Source organism: Scardinius erythrophthalmus (genome assembly GCF_964197995.2).
Source record: "Scardinius erythrophthalmus genome assembly, chromosome: 1".
NCBI lineage: Eukaryota > Metazoa > Chordata > Actinopteri > Cypriniformes > Leuciscidae > Scardinius > Scardinius erythrophthalmus.
The window spans coordinates 56,091,438-56,117,368 of NC_138221.1; the positions used below are offsets into that span (position 1 = coordinate 56,091,438).

Below are 25,931 nucleotides of genomic sequence, written 5' to 3' on the forward strand. Positions count from 1 at the left end.
TTGAACTGCCCCAAAAATGTGGACATTTTGGAACTTGGAACTGGTATTACCCCCCCCCCCCCCCCCCAACACACTAAATGGTGTGACAAATTAATTTTTAGAAGTACAAATATTCCATCTGGCCTCTCAATGAATATCAGGTCATAAAAAATGCATGCATAATAATTAGAAAATGTGGTGAAAATGTCACATTTCTCGACACATCTGTGACTGTCATGTCACAGAACCCATCTATGAACTCATATCATTATTTATTAGTGGATGTCATAAGTGTAATTAAGGGGAAAATAGATAGCCTTGTTAGTTAAAAATGCCACACTAAACAAGATAGTTGGGTTGTAGCAGTTAGCTAATAACTTCTTAAACTTCAGCGCATATTTGTGAGTTTATGATCTATCAAATTGTGGTTTGATATTACAACCAATTACAATTGGGTTGTTGAGTGATAATACTTTTCTAAGTGTCATATACTGTATAGGGTACAACAGGGCTATAGGCACACGCACACCCTAAGAAAAATGTGTTTTTCACTACTCATATAGTGTATGATTGCAGAAAAAATTTTTTTTTTGTATTGAGCATTGATGGAGCCACATATTAAATGTGAAAATAAATCATAAAAGTGGATTGTTTGTTTAAAAATCTTATAAATGTATGAGGTATGAGGCAAGGTGCGCCTTTTACCCCACATAAGGGGTAAGAGCTGTGGCAAGTTTTTGTGCCATCTAGTGGTTTAGAACGTGTCTTTTACCCCAGTGTGCTTTTAGCCCTTTTATTATTTACGCTATTATTATTTGTGTACAGTAAAACACCCTGAAGGAGGAACTGGAATGTCAAAAAGAGACTCTTTTGGCTTGGAATAGTAAATTACCAGCTAGCAACCACTTAAAAACTGTACACCTTAGCAACCTCATAGCAACATCCTGGCAACCACCCAGAACATCTTAGCATTGTGTTGGCATGCACAGGCAAACACCACTCATATTTTGTTTAGATAATGTAAAAACCTTATTGCAATTACATCTGGTATCTGCCAATACAGATCAAGGTCAAACCTCTATTTTAATCTGGTTCTTTGTGACTGCCGGTGACTAAAGATGTCATTTGATCTCTATTAAATGAGAAAAATGAAGAGACATTAATTTGTATGCATTCAAATGCAGTAAGATTTGGACGTAGAGAAGTTCTAAGGGGCCGTACAATGTTGGATCAGTCACCTTGTGAGGCATTTGATAACCTGCAGCAGCTCTCAGAATCACTCAGTGTCATGTTAAGCCAGCACGACTGCTGCATGACTGTGCTTTAATGAGTCTTAATGGCTCTTTAATGGCTCGTTAAGCCACAGTCATGCAGCAGCCTTAATGAGAGCCCTGTGAGCACGTGCACATGCTAAAATACACTGTCAAACACAATACCACAAGAGAATCAGCAAAAAGTCTCTAGGCCAGTCATGTGTCATGATGCGTAATGGGCTTTTCATTGGGGTCATTTTAAACCCTGGGTTAACACAATCCTGGGTTACCTTGTACTGTGTTTCACTGCTTATGCTTAACCTTGGGTTAGTAATTCACATTGTATACCTTGGGCTGTATACTGTACCTTAAAGTTGCCTTAAAGGGTTAGTTCACCCAAAAATGAAAATTCTGTCAGTAATTACCGTACTCACCCTCATGTTGTTCCAACCGCGTAAGACCTTCGTTCATCTTCGGAATATAAATTAAGATATTTTTTATTAAATCTGAGAGTTGTCTCACTCCTCCATAGGCTTCCAGAGGGACCGAAACTTGCCGGCCCAGAAAAGTTATTAAAGAGATCGTTAATATAGTCCAAGTGACTCCAGTAGCTCAATCTTAAGTTTATCAAGCGACGAGAATACTTTTTGTGCGCAAAAACAAACAAAAATAACGACTTTATTCCACTATTCATTTCCTTCTCTCTGGACCTCTAGTTGGTTCACGTAGTGTTTTTGCATAGCGCGTCTGTGTTACACGTCACCACGTAGGCTCACAATTGGCCGAAGCTGGTCATGTGTGTGATGCGTGATGACGTGCAACACAGACGCACAGCGCAAAAACACTACGAGGCCCAGAGAGAAGGAAATGAATAGTGGAATAAAGTCGTTATTTTTGTTTGTTTTTGCGCACAAAAAGTATTATCATCGCTTGATATACTTAGGATTAAGCCACTGTAGTCACTTGGACTATATTCACGATCTCTTTAATAACTTTTCTGGGCCAGCAAGTTTCGGTCCCTCTGAAAGCCTATGGAGGAGTGAGACAACTCTCAGATTTAATCAAAAATATCTTAATTTGTGTTCCGAAGATGAACGAAGGTCTTACGCGGTTGGAACAACATGAGGGTGAGTAATTACTGACAGAATTTTCATTTTTGGGTGAACTAACCCTTTAACCTAGAGTTAAGTATACTGTGATAAGCGCATAAGAAGATGCAGGGCAACTAAAGAAACCACATTGAGAGCATTGGTTGTGTGGTGTGACATTGTAGTTAAGGCTTTGTGGGTTCAATTTAGAGGGCCATGGTTTGGAAGGTTAGCGTGAGCAGATACACCATCTATCTATATCTATACTGAATAAATATTTTAAAGTCCCCCTGTAGATGATCATTTTATCCCTCAAAACTCATCTTTGATCACCAAACTGGCATATTGAGATGTTTATTCATGCCTTAAAATAGCACCCTTGCTTCATTTAGTATACCCAGATCCATGAATATACAAATGAACCCCGCCTCCACTCACTCACACAGGCTCGTCAAGTCGATGTATCAGAATGGTAATGCGTTTTATGTATCACTCTAGATAACATCGGACACATAACGGTAATTAATATGATTAGCCTTTGACTTGACTATGTTATCAAACAGCTAATAATGTGTTGCTAATGTTGCATGAACCATGTTCCCGTTTGCCATTTCAGAGTCAAACAGCTACTTTCTAAAAATCGATATCCTTAGAAACGCTTTGTAATGTATATTATGTTATATTATATATTATATTATATTATATTATATTATATTATATTATATTATATTATATTATATTAAATTATATTATATTATATTATATTATATTATATTATATTATATTATATTATATTATATTATATTATATTATATTATATTATATTCAACCCAGATGTGGGAAGCAAGGTCCTTCATTTCTGCTGAACATGATAGGTCATGACATATCGCATTTTTATGGTGGAAATATAATATTAATAAGACAAAATATTTACTTTTTACAGAAAAGTATATTATTAATATTAATTATATTATCACCAAATTCCTCGTATGACACATTAATGCACATTGGGTTGTTTTTATGATACATGAAAAAAGTTATTAGTTAATATTTATTTCATTTTTTTAATGCCATGTGTGTTGCCCGGATAATTCTGTCCATACCGTACAGTACAGTCAGCTGCCTGCAACCTGGAAGCACGAATGGATGCGGGCGGAACAGAGAGAAAGTACATGTGCGCATTAATGTGACAGCTTGTTACTGATGTTTATCACGAGGCCATAATGACAACACAGGTAAAAATGAACCTGGAGATTGTCATGGTCGATGACAGTCAGTCGGTTGTGGAGTTACGATAGCTAAGAGGTGAAATCTGATGGCAGGCTGAATGAATGCTGCAGTTTAAAAATTTGTCAGCGCCACAGTCACAAAGATTCAGATTAAAATGGAGCGCTGACCTTGATCTGATGTGACAATAACGGCGTCTGTTTATTGACTCGGTTGTTTGTCCAAAAATGAGATCAGTGAAGGTGCGTGTAATTTGAAATTACCCTTTCAAATCCCCTACAAGCCCATGAGCATTTTAATGGGAACAGTTTGCTAAGCAAGTTGTTTAACCACCCAAGCATTTTTTTACCTTATTCATTATTATATTATATTACATTACATTATATCTGCAACATATAGTGGTTATAATATGTAAAGCTACACAGGATGTTAAAGATTTTTGCCAATATGCTATAGTTCTAGTGCAATATTCAATTTTGTTTCAACTGACAGGTCAAGCACATGAAAGAGAAGATTTTTGAGAGCTTAATACATTGGGCTAGTATTTCCCTTTTTTCTCTTGCTATTACAGTCATCTCCGATGGATATGTGCCTCGTCAAGTAGGGAGATATGGGAAGGAGTGCATCTTTAAATGTCATACCATTATGAGTAATTTGACTGAATCGGAGTGTGATGGAACTGGAGTTGGAATATAATTCTCTTTGACATATCAAAGGTCCAGAATGCTGCAACTGAATGGAAAATGAGCTAGGGGAAGGATGGAAATACTTTCCTAAGAATTATACTTTTTAGAAATGTATAGTTCCCCCCAATGTGTGAGGACTTTAATGGGAATTTTTAATTGGATTGACAATGACCTTGAAGTTACCAATTTTAAAAGCTTCAGAACTTACAAAACCAGATTTCAGCTTACATAAATATGTTGGGCTATTTGGGTAGTCTTGTTAAAATCAATGGATGGTATCAATAGCAATCAATAAGAACTTTGTGATTGTAGCTTTTCTTCCTTCCATCCACTAGAGGGTATTGAACACTTCTTTGAGGTTTTAAGCACTGTATTAAGTTCATGCTGCAAGAGATATAATCAGGCCTGCAGTATGCACACGTAATCTCCACATTTGTTTTGCTCAAGACATTGTACAAACAATATACATGTCCAAAAAAAGAGTGGTTGTGGATAAGGAATAGAAGATGGGAAGGGAGTCGAGCGTGATGGGACGCTTCATGCCAGGCTGGATCTGTGGTCGGTACTTTGATCTAATCTGGTCTATGTTCTCAGAGGCTTTCTCAGAGACTTTCAGAGAGCCAAATCAGAGAGGTCATTCATCTGAGCAGACACACAAACTTTCTACTGATAGCTGCTCGGGACAGGCAAGGACAGTGACACATATTAAACCCACCGAGGGAGGGAGAGAATAAAATAGTGTGAGAGAGAGGAGGGGAAATGGAATATAAATTATAGACTTGTAGATTGGTTGACTGGATTACAACTCTTAAAGGTGAAGTGTTTTATCTGTGTGCCGCTAGAGTCACCAAAGGGAATTGGAAAAATAATAATTGTTGTTTCTGGATAATTTCCCCTGTGTTCCATTATTGGTTGGACAAACAGATAGTCCCGCCCACAAATGTATGTTGGTTCGAGCCTTTGCTTCTGTATCGGGCTTGTTGGGTTACTCAAACGAACAGAGCCCGTGTTTACTTTTCTCAGGGAAAACAACCTACAAATGGTTTGTTTATAGCTGCATATTAAAGGTGCAGTAAGCAAATTCTTAGAAACGCTGTTGATATTTGAAATCATCCTAAACAAACACTCCCCTTCCTTTATTGCTCCGTCCCCAAACTGCATGAACTTGCAATGCAAGATTGTCTCTTTTATCATATCTGAAGCGAAGCAAAATAATGCTCCATGAAAAATAAAGTGAAGATGGCAAACAAACGAAAAGGACGAACAAAAAATGAACAGTATATATGAAGAGTATATACAAGCAAGAGTTGGTTGTTTCTAGACGAACAATGACACTCAAAACTGTCCTGTTACTAACATTACAAGAGCTAACATTACAACAAAAACAACAGCCCTGTAAAACATGGCAAAACTCACAAATGGAACAAGAGTCTACAATGGAGCTAGAGCCTCTCTAGCTCTCGGTCTGTTGTTGTTGAGTAATTGTTTTCTTGTAATGTGTTTGTTCGTTCATTAATGTATTCATTCACTCTGTAAATAATTAAAATATATGATTTTTGCATTACTGTATTGAGAACTGAAAGTTGAGTTGTTAATTGTCAATATTATTATATTATATTATATTATATTATATTATATTATATTATATTATATTATATTATATTATATTATATTATATTATATAGGCTATATTATATTATCAAGTAGAGGAAGGAAGCCACTTAATTTCTGATGAACATTAGTCAAGACAGATGTTCAAAAACCATTTGATTCTGCAACCCTAGTAACTCATGTACATCACAATTCGCTGTACGTGTGGACTTATGAATAATGCACCACACCGTTTGCATTCACATCATTTATAGTAGCAATTTATATCAATAAATTGCTGAACATTTCTCACAGCTGTTATAGCGAACGAGTAAATGTAATCAATCAACCGAACAGACAAGCTTGTGCATTGAAATTAGTGTGTAGCCAGTGCACTCGTATGTTAGAGTTATTGGGGAAAAATGAGATTGTGCCCGTTTACTTTTTGTTCCACTTGATGGATATTTGTGTAAGAGTAACAAGGCCATGTGGACTGTGTGTCGTGCGTCTCTTTCCTCCGAGTAAGCAAGCATGTTTAATCTGCCAACTGCTGTGCTGAAATCTGTCACTGTCGCTGTATAAAACGTTCCACTGTGCTTTAGCTCGCGTTTACCAATAATGCGCTTTAATCAAATTCACCACATGCTTTAATATGGTTCATTTGTCTGTTTGACATATACCTGAATTAAAAGGCCATATCGACAACAGCAAAGTGTTTGATTAGGTCACTGATGAGCCATTTGGCCAATCCGTTAAATTTTGTACTCCACTGTTTATCAATAATTCATTGTGAAGCAGAACTTGACTTATATTAACACATTATGCAGCCTTGGTGAGCACAAAGAGACTTCCTTTAAAACCATTAAAATAATCGTACTGTCCTTAAAACTGCGAAACATTACATGTAAACCTGCTGTACAGGGTGGGTGCAGGAATAAAGGCATTACAGCAGGCTTCTGTGCCACACGAGACCGTCAGATGAGGTGATACCATCAGGTTGCGAAGCATGACATACTAGGGGGGATTACAGAGGGATTACATGGTGTCTGGCTCATGAGACACTGTAAATTTGGTCAGCATGTTAAAAGTGGCATCTCCACAGCACTGGTCTCCAGGCGGCTGGACAGCTAAAGCCATTCAAAGAACTGAATCCCTTTAAAAACAGTGCTGAGTCTGACGGATAACCCTACGCGTCAATACGGATGCTGTTCAAGGATCACTGCTTTGATATTGCTGGATCTGAGATCTGAGGAAGATTGGGCGAGTTTATAAATGAAAGATGATAAATGAAAGCTTAAATTAACCTCAATTTTACGTCTAAGGTTTTTCTATCCATATTGGCGGATTAAAACATGCCTTAAAATCTAAAAACATAACTTTAAGGCCACTGTTTCTAGCATGCATTGACTTTTCATTTCAGGGATTATGTTAGACGGTCTGCAAAAATAAAGGCCAAAGGCACACAAGTTAGGGCTTATAAATCCACACATTCTCCATTTATTAATTTTTTTATTTATTTTTTACAGTACCCGCCATCTGTTGGATGTGGTTTGAGAGTGGCGGCTCTTAGTACAGCAGCTGGACAACCCAGTGACTCCTGAGCATGACTCTAAACGTGCAATACGACTCTAACGTTTCATATAAAAATAGTTCTAAAAGGTTGGCTTGATGCGTTAATGCAGACTGACAACAGAACGGCTCTGATGTCTGGATTATGAAGTATTATGGCAATGTTGTTGCATGGATGAAACTGATCCTTTTACAATACCCCACCTTTTGCACTGTGTGTGCGCACAACAGTTAAATTCCATGTGTATCTTTAGTGTGCAAATTAGACACTTTACAATCGACCTTGAGTTCAACACTAAACTGTGTTCACAACCCATTTGACTTCTTTTTATCTGCTTTTTGACCATTTTATCCATCAATTTTCCTGACATTATCCATTGGAAATATATTAGATTATGAAATGTGGGAGGGAGTTAGCCAAAAAGTCATTTCAGAGTCTGGAAAAGTTTTTTTTTCATAGATTACAAAGCATTTTATTTTTCTTTGGAATAATGTGCACCATAGAATCAGGCACAATATGACCACGAAAATGTATGAAATGTATGAGAAAGTAAATTAAATTTTTACTTTAATTTTCACCTAAGGAAGATATTGTTTTACCTGATCTGGCTCTTAAAATTTTTTTTGTTGGAGTAACCTAATGTAATAATTTAAAAGTAATGAATAATATTTTTGAATTAAAACTTTTTACTTAGACTTTTTATTTAGTTTATTTGGACATTAAGGTCAAGATGCAACAGTGTTTGCAGCACATTTTACTTTTGTAATTTGTGTATTTCTGAGTGAGAATATGCAGAAAAAATGAGAGGAGGACATTTATTTAATCCGTTGGTAATTAATTGGATGGTGAAATGTTGGCATAACAAGCAAGAATGAATGTTGTTGGAGGTAATGGTTTGAGAAAGTAGACGTCAGCCAAAGAAAAGTCGTTTCAGAATTTCATTGGGAAAACATGCTGACTACTGCCTCTTTTTACACTTACTTTTTTTGTGTAACCTAGTTATATGGTTTGACTGATTTAGCCATACTGAATAATATTTTTTTGTGTGTTGAGTAAAATCAGTTTAGATAAATTTTAGTGTTAAAAAAAAGCGTTGCCAGAAAAATAATTTTGGTTGTAATCTGACTGAGACATAAATGCTGCAAAACATTTATGATTACTAAAACATTAGTTGTTCCTCATATTAGCAATGTTTTCATGCATACATTTCCACCAATCCGAATGAATCCAATGTGAGGTGTTTACATGAAGGCCTTTCAGTCCGAGCCACCAATCCGATTACTAACGTATTATTAAGGCTCAAATAACCGTAGTAAATGTTTACTGCTTTAACACATTCACAAACTTTTTGTTTTGACTTCTTTCTGTAGTGCTTCAAACCTTAATTAGAAGGTCAACCATCATTAAACCCCACCATCCCTGGTAATTCACACCCATTTGTTTTCTTCCATCTAGGCAGTAGGCGACTGAGATGGGCGTTCATCTAGGCTGTCTCAGCGACACACTGTGGCTGCCGTTGCTGCTGCTGCTGTATGTCTTCTCCGCCCCCCGCTGCCAGTGCCGACCGTTCGGGATGGTTGAGCCCACCGTGAACGTGGCGGTGGTGTTCAGCGGCTCCGCCTACCAGTTGGAGATCAAGGGGCGACTGAGCCGGGAGAACTTCCTGGACCTGCCGCTGGAGGTGAACCCCATCACTGTGCTGGTGAACAACACCAACCCGCGCAATCTACTGACGCGCATCTGCGACACGCTGGCTGCTAACAGGGTGCACGGGGTGGTCTTTGAAGATAACATTGGGTCCGAGGCCGTGGCGCAGATCCTGGACTTCATCTCCACCCAGACGGCCGTGCCCATTGTGGGCATCAGCGGGGGATCCGCCGTTGTCCTGCCTCACAAGGTCAGAGTCGAGCACTGTGCCAGTTTCTAAAGTTGCTTGACCTGGATGGGTAAACTCTGATTTCTGGGCGTTCATACATTCCCCCAGAGTTCTTTCACGGTCTGCATCAAACATTCGTTTGGGAAAATGTACATTCAGCATGCAAAAAAACCCTGACTGGGTCATCGAGGCCCTGATGTGAAGTGGAGAGGTCCTGAGTCTCCCAGAAGGGGTTTATTTTTGGCTGACTGTCCATTATCTCGCTAATTACAAGGCTTCTTAGCAAATGTATAAATAAATGGACATGAAATATTGATTTGAGATTAAATAATGTTATTATTTTAGAAGAAAGAGAGCGCCAGGGAACTTGGGACAATGATCCGATATACTCTACAGTTTAATGGTAAATAATTATACAAATATGTTTGACCCCAGAATTAAGTATTCATAATAGCATTCACTGCGTCATAATAAAAGTCCCTATAAAAGGACTTTTGAGCTGTTTTCACATCTTACTACTTGTATTCCTTTAGCTCAAAACAGTAGAGCATGGCGCTAGCAAAGGCAATGTCATGTGTTCGATTCCCAGGGAATGCGTACCCTTATAAAAACATTTGTAAGAACCATAAATGTACTTTTTGTTCTAAAACTGTGGTATGTTTGCATCAACATGAGTAGCTTTCCTGTAGTTTAAACAGAAGAGCATAGCATCAACAATGGGGTTCAAATCCCATGGAATGCATGCACCTATAAAAATGAATACCTTGAATACAAAATGTACTTATGGGTCGAAACTGCGGTATGTTTGCATCATCAACACGAGTAGCATTGCAGTAGCTCAAACAGAAGAGCATAATGGTGCTAACATGGGTTCGATTCCCAGAGAATGCATGAATTGAAAAATAAATGTAGAGCTTGAATACAATGTAAGTCATTTTGGAAAAAGCGTCTTCTAAATACATAAATGTTAATGTTATGAAATAAGTGCCACCATGAACGGTACTTGCATTTGTTTACAACTGTTGCTAGGTAATGGCTTACTGTGTTATTAAAATATTTGCTGCACACCCAGTAAAACAACACTTTCAACACTCACGTCAACTAAACAAACCAATCTCTGGCATCAAACAGATTTGGTCTGCACCAAAATCTCTAGTGTGAAAGCAGAATTAATTGGAGAAGCTGGTTGATTTAATTGCCGATTATAAAATTTGTGAATACAATACTCGTGCGACTGATGAAAAGTAATGAAAAGGTCAAATTAGGCACAAGCAGAAGTCTCTCAATGCTAAAATGTCTTGGGACGCAGCACTGAGTCCAGTGTTCATTTCCAGAAACCCTTGTTTTTCAGCACAGAACTGGGGAAATAGTGGCGAATTAGAGAATCTTCATTCATCATGTTTTCATTATTTACAAGCTCAATTGGTTTCCCCTGCTTGAATATAGTTTGCAGGGTTTGGTTTTCCAAAGTTTTATAGTGCAGTCAACATCATTAAGCTTTAATTTGCTTTACTTTATCTTTTCGTAGATGATGTTTAGGGGCGGATAAATATGAAATTGACAATACCACAACGATAGGCTGGAAATATAGTGCATTTAAATAATGATGCAGCAATCTGAATGAGTGTGCAGACTTTGAAACCATGTATCAGTTATTTCGCTTACATACATTATCCTGCATAATTTGTCATATTTATTACATAATTTTAAAAATAACTTCCTCAAATAAAATAAAATAAAATTTCTTTCAAATTTTTCTTTTGCAATTTCTTCTGGCAAGGACCCTGCAGATTTAAGACCAATCAGATTGGAAATGTCTATAATTTTGCCATCACTTTTTGTGTGTTTGATCATAAGTGTCACAGTTTGTAGGCAGTCCATCATAGAAAATTACTGCACACATATAAGTAAGATTCTTCTACAAACCACTTTAATGTAATTTCTTTTTTCTTGCAGTTTGTCTGGAGTCTGTGGTTATTTGTGAAAGAGCCTTGATATGGATGACTCATTAGAGATCTATAATACATCAGGAGTTTTAACTCCTAGCAGCTCCATCCTCTTCCTACATGCGTCACTGTGTTGTTCAGACCACTGCAGTGAAACAAAGATCAGCTGACCTTTTGTGTCAGTTCAAAATGGAGCTGAGAGGGACAATAGATTACCCCTGTCTGTTTTATTGCTTCTATGCAAATGGCTATGAACAATGACATAGAGCAGGTCCAGGAATAAATATAGAAATATAATTTTTATTTAGGGCACCATATGAAGCTATAAAATGGACTGTTGACGTCTAGTTTATGGCATCTAGTGATTTGAAACTGTTGCTTTGTGATTCTGTAGCAGATTTTTGCCATCTGACTGTATTTCTATTCAAAACACTCCTTGAATAGAACAGAATATTCTTTGTTTTTAATGCTTAATCCATTTATCTGTCTATGAAAATCTTTATTACTCAAGGACTGCAGTGCAAAACAGCTAGCTAGGTCCAACTTTAAATAAATGTTATTGCATTTTCGACCAGACTGAAAAAAAAGTATTACATTTTTACGCATGTTCTGAATGATAAATAGATTAGTGTTTACTGTATTGAAGTCATCAATTCTGTCAAACTGAAGCTGCAAATTGAACTTATTTTAGAGTCTTTTTATTGTCTTTGAGGTGGTATTTTTATGCATAATCATCCCAGACTATTTACGGTTGTTATGATGATCTGTATTTGTTTGAAACCAAGTAATATTGTGTTTATAGAGCTTAATGAGATGAAAATGTAGGATTTCTTAGTGGGAGAATCAAAAGCAAATTTCTCTCAATGGCTTTCCTTTTTATCCCATGTTGTTTTATAAGAGTTTTTTTTTTTACAATCTCAGATGTTTTGTCTGTGATGTGTTTATTAACTTTAGTCTGGTACACTGTCATAATCATGAGAAAATTAGTTTGTCATATTTTCACCATCTGAAAACATGCATTTATAAAACACGAGCTTGCACAACAGATTAGGATATACTAGCCAGCCTATACAAAATGTACTTATATGCTTTTAAAGGCATATTGCTGTAGTATGTGTGATGTGAATCCTAGGATGGGAGTTTAAAGGATTGAAGTATTATTTCCTAGCTCTAAGTTTAAAGCTTTCATTGGCAGGCTGGCACTGATGCACCCAGTGGACTGTTGACAGGCATCTCAGGTTCTGACTGATGAATGCCACCGTCACACCAGATGGCCTCCCTGCTGCACACCTTTCCTGAATATAGTAAGACAGAGAAATTCCATCAGTCTCCCTCGCTGCAGATCTGGTGGCCTAAATTGTCTCAATCTGAGAACTTTATGATGGCATTTAGTGCCAGGTTAAAAGTGAAAAACTATGATTCAGAACAAAAAAATATGTTTTGAGAATAATCTCATAATAAGCCTTTTACCAGGATAAAGTGTAACAATTAAAGTAGTAATATGTTTAAACCCTAACAAATTTGTTTTTTATAGGGTCGTCAGTTTCTGTAATCAGTGGAAAAAAATTAATTTGATCTTCCACTGTCTTAGTACATTGCCATGTTTAGTGTTTTTATAATTGTTTTTCTTAGTCAATCCTCTTGAATGTCATTGTTTTGGCAGTAGATAATGTTTATGACAAGGTAAATGTGAGATTGGTTCTCCTTGGTCATTGTTTTTGTACTGTAAATTGCGTTCAGAGATTTAGAATAATGTCCCGTTTGAGGTTATTTTCCTTCCAACTTTATTGCCAAAATATTGAAACTTCTGCAGCCAGAAGGTACATTAATCAGAAGTGTGAACTTGAGTTCATCTGTGAACAAGTTTGGGACATATTTTATTAGTCTGTAATGAATAAGTGGCAGGCATGCAGAATGTCCACTAAAACAAAGTTCCAAAACAAAAAAATCGGTAACACTTTATTTTACGGTTCAATTCTCACTATTATCTAGTTGCTTATTAACATGCATATTACTAGGAAATTGGCTATTTTTAAAGCACATATCAATGCCTTATTCCGCATGAGCATGTTCTACATCCCTTAATCCTACCTTATACCTATAAATACTGCGCCAAATATCAAATAATCACATTTAAAACCTTAAAATCCAGAATCCAATGAAACAAAACCATTGGCTGGATTGAAAGCACTTAAAACTGCAGGACAAGGTCACCATGACTTTTTTCATGACACATTTCCTAGTACTTACAATCAGTGGCTGATTAACAGAAATTACCTGGTGTATGTAACCATAGTAACCTAAAATACTACTGTGATAGTGTGGTGAGACACGGACAAATACAAATGTACCACTTTCCCTCTGGGTATTTGTTATTACTCTGATTGATTAACTGAGTTCTTTCCCCTTCATCCAATTTCCTGTTTATAAGACGTCTGCTTCAACAATAAATGGAGGGATATTCGTATAGAAACTTACTTTGCTCTGAGAGTTTTGTGCTTCATAACAATTATAGTTTGTAACATTATTCTGTATCCCTCTTACTGAGCCCAACATACAGTAGTCATATGGCTATTCTGGTCATCTGTTACCCTGAAAAGCAAAGGCAAAAACCTTTAGACATTCATGATCATGCCTCTGATCCTAGGCAACAAACCTGAATCCAATTTAGTCAACAAAAATTCATTTATTTGGACTGTGTTGTTCTTGCAGGCCGCGCACAGAATCTAATCTCGTAGCGAAGCGAGCATTCAAACGTCAACCATACGACGAGAATGAAATCATTGTGTGTTTCCTCTCAGCAGTCAATCATGGATCAATGCGCGCTCATGCTGCTTTTGGCTGCACAAGTGGCATAGACACGGAGAGATCTGGCAGACGACGTTAACTGGTTTCAGGCAAGAGGAAATAGAACAGTAAATTAACTTAATTTTTCTTTTTTTTTTCCAATATACCTTTATGATTTCTTCATACGTTTTTTTGGTTGACTGTGTTTGTCTTGATATTTGCTTTGCCTAGATGCTCCTCAGAGACACAGAGGAGAGATTTGCTTTATCTTGCCGTGCACAGAGTCACAGGTCTGTGTGAGTTCAACGCAGTGGACTCTCTATCTCTCTCACACATAGAGGGACACACAGAGAGAAGCTTCCTTTGGAGATAAAGCATTCATATGCAGCTAAACTATTATATTTATCTTCTGACTAGACCAGGACACCTATAGTTGAGTAATGAGGGGAGATATCTAAAGAAAACCAGAGAGAAAGGGTGAATAAGTGAGTGTGTATGTGTGATTGTGGGTTATAGACTTGAATAGTACTTTTTGCTTTGTGGATTCTTAGGAATTAAGGCCCGTTCACACCAAGCACGATAACTATAAAGATAACGACAAAGATAACTATATATGCGTCCACACCAACGAACGATAACGGCCTTTTTATTCTAAGCACGCGCACCCCATTTTAAATGCGCGAGACCTTTAAATTAGAATGGATTCTGATTGACTGTCAGTGTTTTATCATTTGACAGCTGAAAAAAAATCGTTCTGAAAGTGATCCCAACGATATCGTTCCTCATATCTTTATCGTTATAGTTGTGGTGTGAACTCTGTTATTCTTTAAAGGGGTCATATAATGCCATTTTTGTACAAGCTAATATGATTCTTTAGGGTCTAAATTAAAAGTTTGTAATATACTTTAATTAAAAATTCTCATTAGTATTGTAAGAACACACTAATTTTACCTGGTCAAAAACAGCTCTGTTTTCAGCACGCCGTTTGAGTGCATGTGTCTTTAAATGATAATGAGCTTTGCTCACCCCGCCCCTCTGTTCTGTGGGTACACCGTATATTAGACATTCTCTGACCGTATACACAATAACCACGTGTTATTCGTTATAAACGTGGGATTATGAATTATATTGAGAACGTCGTACATAGAAAACATGCCGTAATGTACCTTGAGTGTAAACCTTAGACGCATTCATCGTGAAGCCTGCAGCAAGGTTTGCAAATTTCGCAAAGATTAATATAAATACTAATATAAAGGTTAATAAAACATTACACTCACATCTTCTGGAGGTTCAGCAGGAACACGTTGGTACCGATCCGTTTTTTCTCGTTTGTGAAGCTGTCTGGTGTGAAATGATTCGCGCAAACATGAAAGCACAGACGATCGTGGGGAATCCCCGTGAGGGAATCCCCGCGTCAATCCTTTGGGCATATCGCTTCAAAAACAAAACTCAGCCACTGCTTCTTCAACGGCTCGGATTTAGGAACATCCAAATGATTGCTGTGTTCCTTATTACATCTAAGAACAGAACACCACAATCGCTTAGACGCCATTCTACTCCAGCATATCAACAATGGCGGACTACAGACGACAGCTGTCACAGCTCGCTCAGGGCGGGTCTTGTGTTGAAACACGGCTGTCAATCACAATAGCGGGAGGGGCGTACGATCTTATGACGTCACAATATCGAACGGCTTGATTTCAGAGATGGTCAAACATATAAGGAGATTAAAACAAAACCACTGGATGGATTTTTATCATGATAGGATGGTTGTGTACAGGCACTGCCAACAGACATTTCAGTGCAATCAACTTGTAAAAGTGCATGTACCATTATATGACCCCTTTAATATGGAGAACGATTTTTAGAATTATATCTTTATCGTTATCTTTATAGTTATCGTCCTTGGTGTGAACGGGCCTTTAAACTTCACACTCCAATGTTGGGGGTAATGTATTACAAATAATGCGAGTTACATAATCAGATTACTTTTTCAAGTAACTAGTAAAGTAACACATTACTTTTACATTTATATCTGAGTTACATTTAACGCAAGTTACTTTTTCCCATTTATTGACCGACAGCTCTCCTATGGAAGCTTGTTTCCGCCACAGAATAAAACATTTTAAAAGATAATTGCGACTTTTTATCTCAAAATTGCAAGTTTACATTGCAATTCTGACTTTATTTCTCAGAATTGCGAGATATAAAGTCAGAATTGCGTGAAATAAAGTCGCAATTGCGTGTTATAAAGTCAGAATTGCGAGATATAAAGTCAGAATTGCGTGAAATAAAGTCGCGATTGCGTGTTATAAAGTCAGAATTGCGAGATATAAAGTCAGAATTGTGTGTTATAAAGTCAGAATTCTGACTTTTTTTCTCGCAATTGCGACTTTATATCAACTCGCAATTTCAACTCGCAGTTTACAACTCGCAATTCTGACATCTTTTCTCAGAATTGTGAGATATAAACTCACAATAGTGAGATATAAAGTCCAATTCTAAGGAATTTTTTTTTTTACCACAGAATAGTTTATTTCTCACAATTCTGACTTTATAACACGCAATTGCGACTTTATATCGTGCATTTCAAACTTTATATCTCCCAATTGCGACTTTATATCTCAGAATTGCGACTTTATTTCGCACAATTCTGACTTCATATCTCACAATTCTGAGAAAAAAAGTTACAATTCTGACTTGATATATCGCAATTGTGAGAAAAAAAGTCAGAATTGTGAGATAAAAAGTCGCAAGTATTATTATTTATTTATTATTCAGTGGCGGAAACAAGCTTCCATACTCTCCAGTCCTGTCATGTTGAGAGAAATCATGAGTAAGCACAGAGGTGTTTGAGTGGTGTGTGAGCATGATGGTTATTGTAGTTCTAGACTAAATTTGAACATGCATTTACTCATCTCACTTGCACAAAAACACATTCAGTATTCCTCAAAATGAAGAAACAGTGAAATGCAAATTTACACAAATATATTATTTGAATATTACGCAAACGAGCATCAAGTAAATGTTAAATTATACATATGTACTTTATGGGCCCTATCATACACCTGGCGCAATGCAGCGTCAGGCGCAAGTGTTTTTTGCTAGTTTCAGCCTGACGCAATTATCATTTTCACGTCCTGCTGCACGTTGTTTAAATAGCAAATGCATTTGCATCCATTTGTGCACCCATGGGCTGCTGGTCTGAAAACGAGGTGTGTTCAGGTGCATTGTTGGCGCGTTGCTATTTTGAGGCAACGGAAATAGACTGCGCCATTGACCAAACCAACTGAAACCTGGTCTAAAGTCAATGGCGCAGTATTTATTTTGTTATTTAACGAGCGCGTTAGTAATGTGCGCCTATAGGCGGGTCCACAACGCGCGTACACTCTGCTGTACACAATGTAAAAGATTATTGTGTACATAAAGATATGGTGGAATTCGGCTTGTCCCGTAGATGGTCCGCTTGCGCACTTTAACCTCGCGCACAAGCAGATCTATTTGCGACCGGTGTTCGGTCTTTCCGCTTGCAAATTCCGCCATGTAAAATAGCGAATCCGCCATGGCGTGAGTGCAACTGGCTTTTAAAGGGAATGGGATATGGGATTATATATTTATGGGATAATACATAACTGCCTTGTTATTTTAGGTTTCAGGTTCATATTTGGGGGTCACTGAAAACCCCTGCCATAGATGTGACAGCACTCGGACAAATGTTGTTGTATTTACCTACAATAATCAGCCATCATTGGCTAAAAAATCTGTCAGAATCAATAACCTTATAAGCAATCTACTGACAGCTTTGGATGTTTGGCAAACTCTAGTCATCCTGTCAGGGTTTCATCTTCAATTGAAATGAGTCACTACTGATACAAGATAATTAAAGCCATTTAAAATCTTTAGAACTGCAATCAAGGTGAAGACTCAAAGAAATGTAGTTCAAAGACGCAGATCTTTATAGTGATAAATATTGAGGTCGATCCTGTCAAAATGTTCTGACTTCCTGCGGTACCATTGCAGACTTCAAGATTTAGATTTGCTGTCTGAGCTCCAGAGATCTAGTATTATAAAAATAGGCTTGTAATGTTGTAATGGGACAAGCTTATAAATACCTAACCCATCATATTGCTCTAACTGTTCTTTTGTCTTACACCTTGTAGGCTATTTTTTTATTTTAATTTTTTTTAATGCAATGGTCATTCAATGACACTAGCATTCAAGCATTGTGATTTTTAGAGCAGTTAAAGAGGTCAGCGAACAGGTGGAATAAACCGGAACGTATTCCGTTTACAGGCTTACCCTACTTTCCCAATGCTTTTGTCTGAAGGACATCACTGTGTAACACTGAAAGTCTCTCGCAGGAAACGGCTCAATATGAATATCCTCTGGTGGTATCAGTTGGCCTTCATCTTCTAGAGAAAAACTCAGTCAAGTTTAGATTCAGTCACCATTTACTATTTCTGAAATGATAAATGCTGTAATACACACTATATATATCAACTGTCTAAGCTCTGCCGTTTATCTGAGATGTTTGCAATCTTTCTCTTGTGGAAAAACCTTTTATAACCAATTGTCATGTTCAGGCAGTCAGATATTGGCAAGTGTGGGATTTTTGACAATTTAGTTGGTAGTGTAATCTTATATTTTTGTCACATTCTCCATCTGGAGCTCCTCCAGAGGGCACTCCTTTTGCTGTGTTAATATTAAGGACTACATTCCCCACAATCCTTTGCCTGGACTCATTATGGCTTCATTCAGTACACCTGTGTATTGTTACCTTGTTTGCTCGGGCTGTATGGTGTCCTCCCATGCATTTTTTGTGTTGTCTTGCTAAAATGTTACCACTCTGTGTCTTAACTCCTGTATTCTTGTCCTGGATCCTGTGTTCTTGTCTTTTGCGTGCGTCAGTGTGTGAAGTGATGGGAAACTGAGGCTTTTTGAAGCATTTGAGGCTTTCATCAAATTGTGCTTAAAAAAGGTTCATTACTGGAAGCTTTGCGCATTAGTGACACCTGGTGGTCACACTTATTTTCTCCACCATGTTTAAAAAATCACAGCAGAGCAGAAATAGCATGTGACCAAACAAAGCTTCGGAAGTGTGGGATCAATACAGTTCTATCTAATCTCATCTAAATTAATTTGTGCCAATGAGACCACAACCCGTGTCATGTGTAGCCTGGTCAACGGATTCACATATTGATCAACAATATAAAAAATAAGAGAATGTGATCATAATTATACATGTGATCATAATTATAGTAGGCTAATTGTAATTGTAAAAATATTTTGGGTGTTCTGTTTAAAAACAATATAAATTATGTTATAGGGAAGTGTAGCCTAGTGTTAAATCATTATTTTCAAACCAGCTGTCCCGACCTTCCGATACTTCATGACGTTCGAAGCTTCAAACGTCATCAATCACATGGTATTGTCATTTCGATACAAGCATCGGTACATTGTGTGATACAATAGTTCTTTGAAAACTGCGTCGGAGCCCCAGTAATGGTATCAACCGTCCCGTCACTAGTTGTGTGTATTTTACCCTGTTTGGATGATCTTGATCTCAGTATGTTTGGACCTTTGCCTGCTTTTGACTACTTTTTTGGATTACCCTTAATAGAGAACTGCCTTTAGATCTTCAGCCAAGTCTCAAAATGATATAACTGTTGTGCATGGATGATTGGGCATGCAACCTCAAAGTCGAAACATGTTTTGCCTTAATAGTATTGAAGAATGTAGTTATGGGTGATATAATGTATATAGGCAATTACTTTTTAATTGCCATGCAAAGTTTTTATTGTAAACTCATTTGCAGGGTGTGCTTTATTTGTGCTACATTAAGCACAATTAAATAACTTTTATAAAGCAAATAGTTACGGCTCTATAATTTCATTGGATGAACTGCATTCACAGTTGTTTTGAACAGTCATTATAACAGTACAGAACACACTTTTGACTGAATATCATTTTGATTCTATATTTATGTTATGCTGTTGTTTATTCAGATGCTGGTGATGATTATTATTATATTAATATAAACTTATATTAAATATAATATTATTATTTAGTAGTTTATAATAATAATAAAACCAATATAATTATTATTATTATTAATTAGGATTATATATATTTTTTGTATAATGAATATATAACTTATATAATTATTACAGTAATAAAATATAATTAAATTGGATGAGCTGCATTCAAAGTTAATTTGAACAGTCAATAGTACATAGAACACACCTGTGACTGAATATAATATTCAAAAATAATGCATAAAGTTATGTTGTCAGATGATGATGACGATGTTTATTATTACTATATGAATGTAAAATTATATAAAATATAATGATATTAAATAGTATGGTCAAGTAATATGCTATTATATTTAATTTAGGTTTCTTATAATAATAATTATTATCATTTTATTATTGTTACTATTAATTATTGCATTTAGACAATGTTTTTGGTTTTATACCATTATGAAATCTTGATGCAAATTTTGGTTTTAACAGCCAAGAGCCATATGGAGAAATGATGTCAAGCTCTGACTTTCCTGTGTTTCTGACAGGGTGACGGTTCTACCTTCCTTCAGCTGGGCTCTTCTGTCGAGCAGCAGATCAATGGGATGTTCAAGATGATGGAGGAGTACAACTGGGACAGTTTCGTGGTGGTGACCAGCCTGTACCCAGGATACAACACCTACGTGGACTACATCCGCTCTTTTATCGATACATCTTACTTCCTCTGGGAGTTGCAGGACGTCTTGACGTTTGACATGTCGGCCGACGGCATGAACGACCTCCGTGCCCACCGATTGCTTCAGCAGATCGACGCGCAGGTGCTGCTGGTTTACTGCTCGCATGATGAGGCCCAGTACCTGTTCACCATGGCCAGGGATGTGGGTTTGGTTGGTCCGGGGTATATCTGGTTTATCCCCAGCCTTGCAGTGGGAAACCCCAATATATCACCTCCAGACAGCTTCCCCATTGGATTGATCAGCATTATCTCAGATCGCTGGAAGATGAGCTTGAGAAACAGAGTCAGGGATGGTGTAGCCATCGTCGTGAAAGGAGTGGAGAGCTTCCGCAAGCAGAGAGGGTTTATTCCTGACGGACACATGGATTGTTTGAGTCCGGTTAGGCCATCCACCAATGACAGTCTCTACAGGTGAGTTTTCAGAGTTTTATTTCGGTGGATATATTACCCTTAACCTGTAGGTTCATACATTCAAAACCCAGGGATGCAATGATAGGCCTATTAGGGGCCCTATTTTAACGATCTAAGTGCATGGTCTAAAGCGCACAGAGCAAGTGCACTTAGTGCGTGTCTGAATCCACTTTTGCTAGTTTAATCATGGGAAAAGTGGTTGGCACATCCGACGCTTGGTCTAAAAGGGTTGTCTCTATTCTCTTAAAGGTGCATTAAGCAAGTCTCTGAGTTTTTGCAGAACTATGCCCCCTCTGGCGGCAAGCGAAACTGCAACCAGAGGTGTGCACGCTCACGGACAAAAGTTTTCTTTTTTTTTTATCTTACGTGGAGTTTGCGTTGGTGTTTGAAATGAACTATAAGCAGGTCTCTTACAATCCATCTTCTACGGAAAATGCCGGCGAATACACATACCTGCCAGGCATAGCTATGTGAGCGTGCCGTGAACGCGCATGACGTCACGCCCAGTCTAAAATTCCGGCCCGAATCCCTCTTATTTATTTTACTTTACAGGATTATAGAGACAATCTCAGTGATCAGAGAAGGGCTCATTCAGCCCATCAGGCAATTGTTTAAGCATGTATGGGTTAGAAAACGGGTATTTTTAACATGAAAAGTTGCTTAATGAGTCTCATCTCCCATTTCCTTTAAAAAGCGGATTCGCTATTTACATGGCGGAATTTGCAAGCGAAAAGACTGAACGCTTCTCCAGAGAGGAAACAGATCTGCTCGTGCGCGAGGTTAAAGCGTGTGAGCAGACCATCTATGGGTAATAAGCAGAGTGGACACGCGTTGTAGACCCGCCTATAGGCGCACATTACTAACGCGATCTTTAAATAACAAAAAAAATATATATAATCCTGCGCCATTGACTTTAGACCAGGTTTCAGTTGGTCAATGGTGCAGTCTATTTCAGTTGCCTCAAAATAGCAATGCGCCAACAATGCACCCGAACACACCTCGTTTCAGACCAGCAGCCCACGGGTGCATATGCATTTGCTGTTTAAACAACGTGGCGCAGGACGTTTACAGGACGTTAGGCCGAAACTAGCAAAAAACACTTTGGTCGCTCCTGGCGCTGCATTGTGCTGGGTGTATGAGGCCCTAAAAGTCTATCTATAATACCGGTAATGATCTTCATGTTATGGCTGATAGTGAGCCTACATTCTGACGTACAACCCAGAAGCGCTGCGCTGTTACACTATTTTGAACTCACTTGGAGGCCCAAACTGAAGAAAATGAATAGTTGAATAAAGTCGTTATTTTTGTTTGTTTTTGCGCACAAAAAGTATTCTCGTCACTTGATAAACTTATGGTTGAGCCACTCTGGTCACTTGGACTATTTTAAACATTATCTTTACTAACTTTCTGGGCCGGCAAGTTTCAATAACATGTAAGCCTATGAAGGAGTGAGCCAGCTCTCAGATTTCATTAAAAATATCTTATTTTGTGTTCCGAAGATGAACGAAAGTCTTGCGGGGTTGGAACAACATGAGGGTGAGTAATTACTGACAGAATTTTCATTTTTGAGAGAACTAACCCTTTAAAGTCCATCAGAAATAGGACTCTATACTGCCCTACAAAGCAAAAAGGCAGTAACTGCATTTTTGGTCAAAAATGAGTTATTATCATTTTCATGACATTCAAGGCATCCTTTGTTATGTGACAAAACATTTTATCTCAAATGTGTGTCGTTTTGGAGAAAAATGGTAGTCGTTTGTACAGTAACTGCAAAAAGCCCTCGTGAAACAAAGCATGAGTACAGTAACATCCATTACTGTGTTCTTGTTATGTTTTACCTAACAAAAAAATAACCGTGTTGCTGCGCAGTGAAGTTACTGTTGCCATGGTGAACACACACAGCTGATTTCGCGGCATCTTCACGGGTAGTGTTGTCAAAAGTACCGGTACTTCGGTACTGAATTTTTTTAAATGTGACGATACCAGCATTTCTGTAATAGGAGCTGCAGTTGCTTCTATGTTTATCTAAGTGCATATTGACGTAGCCGACATATACCACGATATAGTGTCTGTGTATAATATATTAAACCGCAAAAAGACAATTTAAACATTAACCCTGCATGTTCTGCTTGTCTCTGTGAATGAATGGCGCAGACGCGCGGTATTTACGGTACCTCTCTCTCTCTCTCTCTCTCTCTCTCTCTCTCTCTCTCTCTCTCACACACACACACACACACACAAGCATGAGTGACGCTCGCGCTGTTTTCAGTCTCTGCTGCCTCACGATATGATGGCATGATGAAATTCATATCCAGAGCCGCTCTGAGAGTCACTTCATGAGCATTTTACCGTTTAATTTGAGAAAAACTATCGTCATATCATACACACACAGAAACTCAAAGGTCTTCACGGCAACCCGTCAAAATAAAAGTTCGGTTTAACTTGAAGAAATTGACAGAAATAATTATATTAGGCTACTGTACACTAGATTTAGCCACGTCTCCATGTATTAAAAATACTACTACTACTACTAAAAATAATGTGTGCATAGAAGGTTGCTTAATTTTCACTTGATTTTTTTATAAGCAATATTTACGTTTAAACAGCATGTAGCCTTCAATGCTTATGTATTATTTACTTATGATCACCGTCATAAATATTTTTTTTTCCCAAACAGTTAAATAAAATAGAAAAATTTCAACAGATTTTGCTGTGGTACCGAAATTGGTACCGAGAACCGTAAAATTTGAATGGTATCGGTACCGACTACTGGAATTTTGGTATCGAGACATAGGCCTACTCACGGGACGGTTTTAACATTTGCGATTTCACCCTTCTAACTTCACACAAATTAGAAACACGTAGGCAAAATGATTTTGTTTTGCTCTAAAGAAAAGTTGTTTTGCAGTGCTTTAACATTAATGTGATTTGTAGGTATAGCAGATACTACATTACAGATACAGAAACACCCCCAGACACACATTAATCTAATACTCACACATAATAATGTGGTCCTTTTTAAAATAAATGGTCCCCATTTGGACCTTGATACAGCTTAGCAATGTGCGACTTTAAGCAGCCGTTTCAGCACCAGAACAGCTTCCGGGTGGAAAATATTTACCTAAAATGGTCAAATTAGTTTGGGATTGGTATATCCATGTTCAGGAAAACAAATGGTTCCAATTAATTCAAATACAGTGTATCTAACACACCCAGAGCCCAAGTTGTGGCAAAATAGTTTTTGGAGAATCTGTAGTTACTGCTTTTTTCCTTGGTATGGTGCCACGATTTTAGTAAGTAATACAAAGCAAGAATACAGTAACTGCAAAATAGGGGTAAAATATCAAATTAAATATGAGGATTGATATGTACAAAGAATAAGCTAACATAAAGTAACAAAACAGCCACATGTCCAATAATCTACCTACAACTACTTAGGCTGGATGACAGGATAACTTTAAAGTCATTTTTCTCAGTTCTGCACTCTGCGTAGTTACTGCCTTTTTGCTTTGTAGGGCAGTATATGAATACCTTTGACATGATATTTTAATGTACTTTGATTTGGGACCCACTAATCCTAATACCGCTTGCTGTATAGATGGGATAGGAAGTAAATTGAGATGCAGCCATGGCATGGGAGAGATTTTTGGGGAACAACAGATAGGGGTGTAATGGGGAAATCCATGTGTACAATTGTGGTATGTTGTGAAATCTACTATAAGGTTACAAAAACTCCTGACCCAACGGGGTCGCATGAGCAAAGTTAAGGTTGATGGATATAAAGTGACAGGAAAGTTTGAACTTCTGCCAACAGTTTTCTGTAGCAGGGCCAAAAACCAGGGTGCTCACTTTGCTGCACATTGCCCAGTCTGTGCCATCCGGATTTAGATACAGGGATCAGAGCGAAGATATAACGTGTGATGTGCCCTTTCTTGCCAGGGCTGCCCAAAAGAGCAATCTGGTGCCATCTGTGCCAGGGAACACAACAAATCCTATTTCGTCAGAAAATGTTTTAATCATCCAAAGGGGGCCAGAGTTTGAGCGGACGTAACAGATAGAGGTACTCCGTGTTTGGTGCAGCCCAAGGTCATTGGCTTGTAAATCATGCGGGAGATCTGTGAATGTGTGTGCGCATTGATACTGGTATAAAAAGCGCTTGTGGTATCTCACAGCAAAGGACGAGTTTACTCACCTTCATGTCGTTCTGAACCTGTATGTTATTTTAGCACATAACACATAAGTAGAATTTTTCATTCAAGGTAACAAGTTCATACACTGAAAAATATATTTTTGTTCAAGTTAAAATATCAAAAAATCCTAAGTGAAATTAGATACATGTACTATACTTAAGAAGCAACACTGCACCGCTCAACATATTTGTCTGTGATTGGCCATTGTGTTGACGCGCTCAACATGTATGTCTGTGATTGCCTACCATGATAAACTCTTCAAAAACGTGTTGTCTTTGACGCTCTTCATCGAGCGCCAACATGGATACACACGGGAGTGTTTGAAAGCGGCGTCTTTCAGCAGATCGGTCTGTTAGTGGATATTTTAAAGATCCTCTGACAGAAGCCTGCTTTTAAACGCTCCCGAGTGTATCTGTGTAAGCGATCGTTGAGGAGCGTCAAAGATGTCATTGTTGATCATTGTAGGTGTTGCCAATCACAGACATGTTGAGCACAACACAATGGCCAATCAGAGGTGTTTAAGAATCTGTTCAACAGCGCTCAAAATGCTGGTATCGTCACATTTAAAA

The 25,931-nt window shown here is 37.8% G+C and overlaps 1 protein-coding gene across 1 annotated transcript in view; it reads left to right on the plus strand.

Moving 5' to 3' along the window:
- Positions 1-25,931, plus strand: part of grin2ca (glutamate receptor, ionotropic, N-methyl D-aspartate 2Ca) — a gene marked incomplete at its 3' end in the record, with an annotated part of 70,535 nt that overhangs the window by 9,457 nt on the left and 35,147 nt on the right. The window contains exons 2-3 of the mRNA XM_081361347.1: positions 8,849-9,290; positions 20,574-21,172. Of these exons, the coding sequence (XP_081217473.1) occupies positions 8,865-9,290; positions 20,574-21,172 (1,025 nt within the window). The 5' untranslated portion in view covers positions 8,849-8,864. The remainder of the gene's footprint in view (positions 1-8,848; positions 9,291-20,573; positions 21,173-25,931) is intronic.